This window comes from Phocoena sinus, chromosome 12, assembly GCF_008692025.1.
Source record: "Phocoena sinus isolate mPhoSin1 chromosome 12, mPhoSin1.pri, whole genome shotgun sequence".
Taxonomy (NCBI): Eukaryota; Metazoa; Chordata; class Mammalia; order Artiodactyla; family Phocoenidae; genus Phocoena; species Phocoena sinus.
The window spans coordinates 38,938,187-38,950,207 of record NC_045774.1 but is presented as its reverse complement, the minus strand read 5'-3'; the positions used below and the strand labels follow the sequence as shown (position 1 = coordinate 38,950,207).

The 12,021-nt window shown below is 39.0% G+C and overlaps 1 protein-coding gene across 2 annotated transcripts in view; it reads left to right on the top strand.

Moving 5' to 3' along the window:
• The window catches only part of PKIB (cAMP-dependent protein kinase inhibitor beta), a 106,566-nt gene extending 95,352 nt beyond the window's left edge, over window positions 1–11,214 (top strand). For both annotated transcript variants that reach the window (XM_032651930.1, XM_032651931.1), the window contains 2 exons: window positions 4,459–4,635; window positions 9,695–11,214. In XM_032651930.1, the coding sequence (XP_032507821.1) occupies window positions 4,467–4,635; window positions 9,695–9,762 (237 nt within the window). In that variant the 5' untranslated portion in view covers window positions 4,459–4,466 and the 3' untranslated portion in view covers window positions 9,763–11,214. The remainder of the gene's footprint in view (window positions 1–4,458; window positions 4,636–9,694) is intronic.
• Window positions 11,215–12,021: the final 807 nt, after the last annotated feature.

The window sequence follows — 12,021 nt, the reverse complement described above, 5'->3', positions numbered from 1 at the left end:
AGAAAGTGTGTCCCAGGCATTTGTAAATCACATTACCTTGCCATGGGCCATGCAAGGACTTCTTTGAAATCTCCCAATGTCCAAATGGTTTCAGCTCCTGTAAGCAGCCACAGTTTACAAAGCAGAACTCATACAAATTCCACTGCTAATTCTGTAGACGAAAAAGAGGAAGAGTTGCCAGTGAGTCAGCTGCCTTGGTTAGCAAACACAGACACAATTAGCTTTAAGCCCAGAAAATTGAAAGAACATGGAAGTTAATCTCTTTTGTTTCTCTTCGTAGTGTTTCCTCATCTTTCTATGGGTTATATATTTTTTTAAATGTCACAAAGCATTGAAGAGAGCAATTCTCTCTACTTTATATGTATGTATGTATATGTGTATATATATATATATATATATAAAATATGTGTGTATATATATTTACTGCATACGCAATCAGTGTTGCATAGGATAATAACAATAGACAAGTAGGATGGCTAGTTGGGGTAGTGAGAGACTTTCACTTGAAGATATACTATTTTGGGTAAAATTATCAAAATGTTACTTTAGAGACATTCGGTGTTTTTCATAATTTTGCCAGGTGAATGTGTTTCAAGTCCTTTATATATTATTTTAACACATTATTACAAGTTAAAATATATAAGGATATACCAACAGTGGTTAGTATTCTCCTTGTTCTCTCTTAAATTCCAAACTAGAATTTTTATTCTTTTTGCAAAGTTGAGATTACATTACATTCATTACTTTTTCTCCTTTCCCCGCATGCTGTAAATATTTCTTTTTAAACTTGCTTTATTTCACAGTGTGTCAAGAACATATCTCAGTAAGTAGATCTGACTGGATCTAACACATTCTTTTTAAGAGCCATATAAAATTCCATAATATAATATAGTTTATTCAATCATTCCTTTCCTGATGGACTTCCAGATTATTTCTAGTGCTGCAATAAACTTTCTTACCAGGGGATTAAAAGAGCCCAGTTAAGAATCACCCTATGCATTCAGACTCTCTTCCCAGTGTCTCTAAGTCACCGGCACATTCTGTCGGGAAGATCAGAAAGCTCCCTGTCCCAACAGCCCTGTGGGTCTGGGCTGGGCAAACTATCCATCTTGTGGTGGAGCCTGACATCCTGGTCACTCAGCATCAGTGACAGGCTCTGAAAAGGACCAAGGACCTTGGAAAAGGACCAAGGAAAGCTCTGGAGTAAAGTAACCTGTTGCTTGACCTCCCTGCATATCCAGTTTTGTTTTGATTTTAAAATGGTAATTAATGAGTATAATGTTGACAAACTTTTTGGCTTGTGATGGTCTTGTTTTCTAACACCAATCGACAAAAAAGGACTCATTTAGAAAGCCTGTGCCAGAAATAATAGTATAAAGGCAAAAGCAAAAACTTTCAAGATAGGAGCCAATAGCAAAGAAGAAACTTGGAGCCCAGAATGTCTTCTTCCATGTTGATGGCCCACTCTACAGGCCACCTTTTGGAAGTTTTCTGTCAGTATGCAAATTCTAACTCAGTACTCCTTTGACAAATCCCATTTTGCTAAACATAAAATATATAGCATTCAAGTATTTTAAAGAATGTATCTTATATCTATTGTTATCTTCAGTTTTACGATTTTGGACTGTCAGGACAGTAATAATCAAGGTATTCGTGGAGCTTCTCCTCCAAGCTTAGCATGGTTACCTTCTTTGCGATTACACAGGAAGATCCTTCACAGAAATAAACACTTCATCATGGCCATGGCTTTTGATGTGATGTTAATTGGCTGGGGACAGAATGGGGGCCTGCAAATGGGGTCTGTTTCCAAACTGGTGTCAAGTACTCCTCACGACCTATAGAGAGGCGATCTCTAATTGAAATTTGTGTGTCATGGGGAGTAGTGCGAGGGGCTCACAGATAACCAAACATTCAAGCCAGAGAGGAATACCTATGAAAAGACAGGGAATCTCTTTCTTTTTCACACACACATATATATACAGTTGGCCCTTAAACAACATGGAGGTTGGGGCACCGACTTCCATACAGCCAAAAACCTGTGTATAACTTTACAGTCCAACCTCCATATCTGCAGTTCCCCATCTCTGGATTCAATCAACTGTGGATTGTGTAGCACTGTAGTACATGTTAATTGAAAAAAATCCACATATAAGTGGGCTTGTGCAGTTTAAACTGGTGTCATTCAAGGGTTAACTGTATATATTTTTTTCTATTTAAAAAGTAATGAAGGGCAGAATCTGAAGTAGCTGTTGTTTGGCTGTCTATATATATCACCGGAATTTAGAAAGATAGTTTTGTGGTAATCCATGTCATCTTGCTTTCAGAGTGAACTGAAACTGGATTTGCATCCTTGTGTACTAGGTTAGCAGTTGTTCAACTTAAAATAAGTCACTTAACCTTTCTGAGCCCCAGTTACCACATCCATATAGTGGGGGTTATTTCTCACTACCTCACAAGGATTATTGGGAGGTTTATCTGAGATAATAGATGTGAAAGTGTTCATATAGTATTGAATAAATTCTGGTTTCCCTTTTAAAAAACTCAAGAGGTCTTTCAGTAGGAAGATGTTTCTTGTTAGGACTAAGGGGGATACATAGAAGGTGGTGGCGTAAATAAAACTTATTGAGAAATGAACAGTGATGCTGTTAATCAAACATATGGTTTTATAGTTACAAAGAGTTTCCATGTTCTTTATCTCATTTGTTCTTCACTAGAATTCTGTGAATCAGTCAGGCTAATGTTTATATCCATTATATATGGGAGGAACTGTGACTCGGAGAAATTAACCAATATCACCTTGCAAGCCTGTCATGGAGTGTTCTTTTTGACTAATAGTCCAGGGCTCTTTACTTTATGTTGTCAATACCAGACAATTGGCAAATACTCAACAGTTAGAAGTCCAAAATTATGTCTGAAAATCTAGCATTGTTCTCAAATTGTCCATGATTCCTGGAAAGATGAGACCATCTGGGGAAGTAGCCTAGACTCTACTCCTGAGGCCCACACTAAGCTTGATGTTCATCTCTTGGTTGCTATGGACCAAAGAAATTGTGTTTCTAATATCAAATGCACCATACTTTGTGACTGTTTCACTTCATTTTTAGCATTTCCTGAATTGTAGTTAACTGATTGGAAAGGGCTCCCTTCTAACTGAGGTGAAAAGTTTGGTTTGCTTCGTGTAGGCCAAGGTTCATATATTTCAGCCCTTGAGTATCTCCATCTCTTGGTTGATACTCAGCACATTTCTGTGTTATGATGTTATCTATCCTTGTATGCAAACCTTTTTTCTCTCCTTGGAGAGTACAAGTCCCCTAAAAGAGGAGAATAACTCATTCCTCTGTACTCTCAAGGCCCAGCTGAGAGCCTAGCATTTAATGGGTTCTCCAAAAAAAAAAAAGTTTGCTGCTGCTTTTGAGATACTCTTCAGTGTTGACTTCGTAGGAAAGATTCATTAGAAAACATCATATAAAAGAGAGGGCTAGGGCTTCCCTGGTGACGCAGCGGTTGGGAGTCCACCTGCTGATGCAGGGGACACGGGTTCGTGCCCCAGTCCAGGAAGATCCCACATGCCGCGGAGCGGCTGGGCCCGTGAGCCATGGCCACTGAGCCTGCGCGTCCGGAGCCTGTGCTCCTCAACGGGAGAGGCCACAACAGTGAGAGGCCCGCGTACCGCAAAAAAAATAAATAAATAAAAGAGAGGGCTAATTTTAGAATAAGCAATGTCTGCTACCTCCCTCGCTGTATAGTGAATGGTCTCTTGAGAATTCTTTCATAGAGAGAGACAATTGCTAGGAACATAAAGGATGCTTAGAAAAGCACTAGTTATTACCATGTCCACTTGAAGGCAAGAAAAGGTAACACAGGTTCTACTCTCCCAAACACGGACATGAGTCTATTGAAAATTGGGTCTGAGACTAGAGCAGACAGAAATACACAGCTGCCACTGGGGTCAAAAGCCTTTGAGATAAAGTTGAATTTCTTATTTCTAAAGAGAAAAAAGCGTGTTTTGTTTGGTCCTTACAAATTATAGTGATTTGGTTTCAGCCTAAGCAAGCACTACAAGCAAATACTGGCAGGCAGAGTCTCCACAGGAGTGGCCAAGCAAGTCAGTCTGCATTTCCTTCCAAGCCCTCATTTGGCTGATGCATCCATAGAAAAGCAGAATCAAAGGCAAGAGATTACTGCACCCTAAAGCATCCAAATGGCTCCTTTGGCTCTGAGGTTATTTATAGCAATCTGGCTCACACTGAGGCCTTCCTGCTTTATTCAGCGAGTGTACAAAAGTGCAAATAGAAGCTCCAGGACCTTAGCATAGACATAGATGCAGGGTACGATCAATGATTAGATATTCAAAGCTTCCATGTTGTTGATGTAGCCATGCCTTTTAACCCCCACCAGTGTGAACGTGGACCTTGGACTAGGCTCATCCTCTTCTTCATGTGCACATTCTATTTGTAGATGTTGCTATGAGGACAGATTCATCAAAAATGACGGATGTGGAGCCAATGGTCAACAATTTTGCATCATCAGCAAGGGCAGGCCGCCGGAATGCTCTACCAGACATCCAGGGTTCAGCTGCCACGAGTGGAACCTCGGAGTTGCCCCTCAAACCGGAGGTCCTCTCCGTGAAGGAAGGTAACACTCAAAATCCTCTTCTTCTCTCTTCTTCATCCTTCCCTCTGGAACAGTCTCCCCTTTAACTAGTTAAGCTTGTTTACTAAAGCTTCTCAGCTTTTGTTTAAAGCTAAGTAAATTTTTTTCAGCCTTTCTAAAAGTGCACTTTTCCTCTTATTATCTCCTAGATTAAATGTGGAAACTGAACATTTATTTATTTGTTGGATGTGTATAGTTATGCACAGTGCTAATGATTGGGAATACAAAGGTGAACAAATACAATCCATTCCTTCAACAGCTTACAGAATTTCTTGAGAAGTTCTCAGAAATAAAGGAATTTTTCTTCTGCCATCCATTGGCAAATCATCTTGGAAGCTTCTGCTTCATTGTAGTATTCTACAAGCTCTTCTATTTCTCATAGCTAAGAATAGGTTTATTCTCAGCTAGAGACAGGAACTTTAAAAGTTGATCATTCTTTAATCAGTAGAAAAAGTTGAATTCAGAAAAAACGAGAGCTATCAGACCAATGAAGGAAAATCTTGGGTCTTTCACCCTGTTGCTTACATACAGTTCATAAAGCTTCCAGCGTTTAGTCTTGTGAAAATAAATATAATAACACTTAGAGTCCCTTCACTTAAAAACATTCAAATAGCTTAAAGAGAGTTTTAGTACCAAGTCATTACCAACATACCTGTGTTTTGTACCCCATTTTAGACTTCAAAGTGGACTCCAGTGTGTGTGTAGAAATTTATTACTGGTGGCAATGAGGCAAGAGACAGCTGGAAGCTTCTGCACCTCTACCCTATTCATGTGAGCCCTAGAAGAGGGCTCTTAGTTCTTTGCCTCAGGAGGTGACTTTCTACCTGGTAAAATTACAAATGTTCCTGGTATAATCTTTATGAAATACTTAATATCCTTGTTAGGCCAGGGACTGTGGCCAGACCTTGGAGTCCCACGGTTACCTCACCTTTTTCTGAAAATCATTGTATGTATCATAAAGGGTACTAAAGTAATAGTAAAAAAGTATACACATACATGTAAACTATCATAAGATAAAAGAAAAGATGGAGGAAATGAAAGAAGAGGAATAAAAATATGTGTAATGTTTTTGGCCTTTTAAGTTAAAAAATGTAATCTGATTATCAGGGCATGATATTGCTGTTGAAGAGCCTCCTCAACTAGCGAGAAGATAAGTTACTTGTTCATGTAACAGGCCTAATTAAAGTTGATAGTCCCTACACACACACACACAAAACCTTAATGCTTATTGACATTATTTAGTTAAGCAAAAGAGAACAAATACACTGTAAGAAAGTTAGTAGTGTCTTCATTTTATTTTGTTCACTGAAGAGACCATTATCTGAAAGAATATTGTTTCTATTTTTATATTTTTCTTTAAATCATTTGGAAATAAAGTTGAAGGTATTAACTAAGAAACTCAAAATGTTAAAAAGTGAATCAACATAGTAACACCGGATGTTAAAGAATACACAGAAAGGAAGTAAGTTTATGTAGGTAGATGGCATAAACAATGTGTCTCTAACAAAGCTATACATAAATAGCTTTAGGGTCTATCTTCTTTTTTTATTAGCTAAGTACAGACATTAAGGATTTAAAATGAATAGTTTTCGATTGCTAATAGCAAAAATCTAGGGCCTGTCTCAGACATTATGATTTCAATGTTTTAGTCATTTAAAAATAGACATTCTGGGACAGATCTGCAAGTTTCTCTCAGATCAATCCTCTTTTGTTTTTGTTTTTTGATATTCTTAAGTGGGAATAAATCTAGGATCTCAGACATCCTGCATCGTGTGTGAAATTAACCTGCCTGAAATCTTCCTAGTTTATAATCCATCTTAATCTATCCCTTACAAGTTGATAACCATGGTAGGGAGGACGATGCTGCCCTGTAACACATCAGCAAGAGGTGACAGAGGGTGGCAGCGTAGGAGACTGTAAATGTCACAAAGGGCCTTTCTTACCTCCCACCATCACTAACTATTCATTTGCTCCACCGTTCAACTTAGTGCCAAGTGCTAGGCACCATTCTAAAAACCGGCCATATAGTAGTGAATAAGACAGACATAAACTCTTACTGTTATGCATCTTATATTCCAATGGGAGAGTTAGAGTGTAAACAAATAAATATGTAAGTCAACAGTGATACGTTCTATCAGAGAATTAAAATAAGATGCTGTGTTAGAGAGTTACTGGGTGGCTACTTTAGACTGAGAAATTCCAGATGTCCTAACTGAAATCTGAATGGCAGCAGTAGGTTTTGAATAACAACTGAATGGTCCAGGCACAGGAGAATCAGGGGGAAGAGCATTCTTTGCAGAAGGAGCAGCTTGTAAAAAGCTCTTAGAGTGGAACAAGGTGGACGTGTCAAGAAGCATAAAATCTGGCCACCATGGCTCGGAGGCAGCGGGTAAGAGGGAGAGTGGTAGAGGTGACACTGCAGAGGAGGCAAGGACTAGATCTCTTAGGGCTTCAGAAACCTGGATGAATAAAGAGGATATTATTCTAAATATGAGGGTTTTCAGCAGGGGAGTGATGTTCCTGTTTGAATATCCACTTTGTTATGTGGAGAATGGATTGTAGAAGAGAAATAATGGATATAGTTGAGTTAGGAGGTGCAGTCCTCATTAGGAAATGTTTTGGGGCCAAATTAAACATTCAGACTCATAAGACCACAGACTCATAAGACCACATCTGGTGCCAGTCTGCTCAGAAGTATACAGGTTTAGAAACACAGCAGGTCAGAAGGGCTGCATTACACCATCTCCTTCTGTGGGAAGTCCTTGCAGCGATCCACATAAGCAGTCCTGGGGGCCAGTCTCTATGCACCTTCACCCCACCACTCACTGAGAACTCAGGTGCAAGGGGACAAGATCTGCACCAATGGGGGCAACGGGTTAGAAGTCCCATGTCCCATGGGGGCTAATACTTTGTAACAAGTCCTTGGACACTGCTTCCTAACTTCTCTGCAAGGGACATGCTCAGTTATAAGTGTCATGGCATTTACAGAATCCCAGTGCTATGGTTTCCTACCAGGTATTTACAGTTATCATATAGTTTCTCTCAGGACAGTTGTACTTTACCATTTGGGTCATTTTTACCATATGATTAGTAACCAGGCTGACATTCCACCTGAATCCGGTTCCCAGGGTAACAGAGCTAGAATTACCCCCAAGTCAAATTTGTCCTTAGAGAAGGATAAAGGAGGCAGTGAAGATGGAGGCAGGTGGGTGGATTTGGGATATATTTTATAGGCAGAATTCATAGGACTTGCTGATGAATTGGAGGTGGTGGAGGTGACTACAAGTAATAAAGAAGAGAAATGGAGGATAATTCCTGGTGCAGCAGGGTAGATGGTGATGCCATATACTGACAAGGGCCAGCATGGAAGAAAAGCAATTTTGAGGGTTAGAGGAGTGATATCTGCTTCCTGCATATTCCGTCTAAGAGGCCTGTGAGACATCCAAATGCTGTCAGCCCTACTTTCAAAATTGGTTCAGAAATCTGCCATTTTCTCCTTCAAAGATCTAGTCTCTTGGTTCCTCTCCAACCCCATTTTCCATCCTTTCTTTCTCTGCATGGTCCCAGTTGCAGTTCTTCCTGCACGTTGCTGCCTCTGACCTTGACGTTTTCTCCTCTTGGAATGCTCTTCTCCCTGCTACCCAGCTAGCGAACTCTCTCACCCCCTCAGGTCTTTACTCACATGACCCCCTTCTCAGTGAGGCATTCCCAGCCAACCCTATCTAAAATTGCAACCTCCAGGCCCCAAGACTTTGTGACAATTCCTGATCTTTAATGTCCTCTGTAGCACTTCTCACTTCCCACATGCCACTCATTTTACTTATTTTAGTTCTTGTCCGTATTCCTCACAAGAAGTTCCCTGAGAGCTGGAATGTATGTTTGTTTGGTTTTTTTTTTTTTTTTTTTCACTGCTTGGTACATAGTGCTTGAAGTTGGAGAACTGAACGGTCTATCAGATTTCTTTTCAAAGATGCCATTGATGATTTTGGCAGGACCCATTTTGCGGAAGTAGTAGAAACAATAGTTTTGTTTTAAAATGCTGACAGCAAAAGATATAATATATTTTAAAGGATAAAAGAAAAGCCAGTAAGTGGAGGAATTGCAGTGGAAAGAAGGCCTTCGTTAGTTTGAAGATGGTAGTGACTTGAGGAAATGACGGCGCCAGGAGAAAGAGCAAAAGTCAGGTGAATTGCAGGGATTAGAGATGATCTTGAGAGTGCTGTTGAGGCAGAAATGGATAAGATCCTGGCTTGTGAAGAAATTAGACCTGGACAGTCGGAGCAGCACCAAGGCCAGCTACAAGGGCGCGCTGGGTGGGCAGCTGCGCAGGGCCTCGGGCTCATAACAGGCTTGCCCTTGGTTTTGTTCTACTGTTGCTGCCTTGAAATTTTCCATGTTTTTTGAATAAGGGGTGCTGTGTTTTCACTTTGCACTGGGTTCCAACAACTCATGTAGTCAGTCCTGAGGAGCACATCTTCCATTGTAACATGGGCAGAAGGAAAAAGTCGAGACGGCAGGGGATTTTAGAGGTTTGTTGGCAGAAAGTTGAGCTTGTGTGATCTGATTGTTTGACTTTTTTTTCCCTGGAAGTAGAAAGTGCGATTAAGTCCTAAGAGCAAAGGAGATAAAAAGTGTAAGGAAGCTAGAGAGTGTGATCCAACATCGAGAGATGGGGAAGGGCAGGGTCAGTCAGTCTGCATCCAAACTGTGGCTCTGTCACTTACTAGCTCGGTGACTTTGGGCAAGTCACTTAACCTGTTTATGCTTCAGTAAACTAATCTATAAATGGAGATTGTAATAATACCTTTGAAGACCGCCTGGCACATAAGTCTGGAGAATGGGAGAGAAAGGTAACTAAGAGACAGACCCATATCTCTTTCCTTTGTGTAGTTTCTACATCTGCACTGACGGCAAAGTATGTCCTAATCAAGTAGAAAATGACTAGGATGCATAAAGGAAAAACCAGCTGTTTTATTCCAATATAATACAAAGTAGATTTCAGTATATTCTCTATATGATGGAAAATTATTTGTTTTTTTAGATGTGAAAAAGAAAGATAAAGAAACAGCACAAGACCAATTGGAAAAGCCCAAAGATGAAGGAAAATGAAGGCTCATTACGTATCAAAAGTGCTGAATTTCTGCACATTGAAAGACTTAGTGGCTCTGCTTTCCTGAGATGTTTGATCTGGTAGTAACTATGGTAACATTGCTGCCCTAAGCAACGTGTGTGTACTAGATAATTTTGTTGTGACACTGCTCACTTGGATTGCAACTGTAATGTCCAGTGTAGGTTATTAAAAGGCAGATTACTTCCGAATTGCACCCAAGAGAGAGGTTAAGAATGCATGGTCACTTAAATACACATTGTCAATAAACCCAACAAAATCCAACGTTCTCTTTTGGATTTCTTTAGCCAGATATATTTTTAATTCCATTTTTATGGTGATGGGTAAACCACTTCTTGGTAAATAGGAGCCAAGCGCTATTAATTTAAAACTTCATGGGATTTGTAGGAAATTGTGGGTTTGGTGAGAAAGAATGATAGAAGAGTAAAAAATGCATCAGTAAAAGTATGTTTGTTTTTATCCAACAATGCACCATTTTCTTCTCAAACCTTACAAAGATTTGGAAAGGTAGTAAAATTTGACAACTCAGACATCTCTAGGAAGTTTTTGTTTGATGTATTTTGCTTCTAGTCTCTGCATACTGATTTTTCATGTGGACTCTTAAAATGGAAAATTTGTGATGAGTAGTTTATATGGAATATGCCTATTAAATGAATCTCCCGATCTTCCTTAACTTCAGTGTGTGTGTGTGTGCATATATTTTTCTTTAATGTGAATTACACAAAACACTTTACTAGTTGCTTTATACTGTCCTTTCTTATTGTTAGGGCTCTTGTGTATGTGACTTGTTTCTAAGATAATTTCCTCAGGAATGCAGACATTAATTTTTATATCTTTCCTAAACTAGCTAACATAATAGTAAGCACTTAAGTATTTAGTGAATGGTGTAGGTAGAAATAGCAAAATACTTGCTTTTAATATTTATTTAAGTATATATTTTAAAAGGAATGAAACCAAAACCAAAGCTTTAGTAAATTTTGATTTATTAGACAGTTTAGGAAAATCAAAGAATTCTGAATTTTTAAAGAAAATCTAATGAATTTATTTTATTTTCAGATATATATGCATGCCATATTTTATTTGATTGTTGATTTAGGCCATGTCTGTATACAGTAATCAAGTAAACTCTTTCACTATTAAAGAAACTTCTTACTGACACAAGGCTTCTTCATTTTCTCTCCTGTAGTATAACAGGTGAAAAACAGTGACACATTTTAGCAAGGGAAGTTAATAGTCTTTGCGATATAAAACACCTCCTGCTTCTCATTTCATTGACAAAGTTTATCTTTAAATCTGAGAATACACCAAAGGGGTAGATTTCAAAAAATCTTGTTATAAGTTCTTAAACGTAAATTTTTCTTTAAAAAATAATCAAAAGTAATATTTTGGGTATAGTACTAATTTAACATTCAATAAAATGTCTTATAACCATTAAAATAGGTTTCTGGAAGTTATTTAATGACATGCTATTATATAATCAGTATAAAGAGGAGTTAAGGTAGAGTTTTCAAGTTTGGGGGGAGTAGCAATTTTGCCTTCTGGAGGACATTTGGTAACATCTGGAGACATTTCTGGCTGCCACTAGTAGGGAGGGGCCCAGGGAGAGAAGGTGCTACTGGCATCTAGTTGGCAGAGCCAGGGATGCTGCTAAGCTGCTAAGCGTCCTTCAGTCCTGCAGGGCAGACCCTCACAGCGAAGAACTATCTAGCCACGAGTGTCAATAGTGCTGAGGCTGAAAAACCCTGGAATAGAGTGAAACTGTCAAGCATGTGGATTTTGGATTCAGATGACCTGTTTGAATTCTAGCTCTGCTACTCATTAGCTGTATGATCTTGGGCAATTTATACCATGTCTCTAAGTTTTATCCTCTTGGAATAGTATTAATAATAGTACATACTTTATAGGGTGAGTGGAAGTAGTAAATGCAATAGAATAGGTAAGACACTTGGCTAATGTCTGGCAAAGAATAATTATTCAATAAATATTAGCTATCATCATCATTGTTTTTATTCTAGATGTTTTTGCCATTATTTTCTGGTAGTGGAGATGGTGGGCAGCTGGATTTGTTAACTTGGCCATCTTCTGCCTTCCTCTGTGATTTCACAAACATCCACAATCTCAGGGCTGGGAGAAGACGCTCTGATGGAAATTGACAATTCATGGTAATTACCACATTAGTGCCTATTCAGTCATGCTAATGAGCCACTGACAGGTGATGAGTATTACCTTTTAACAACGAG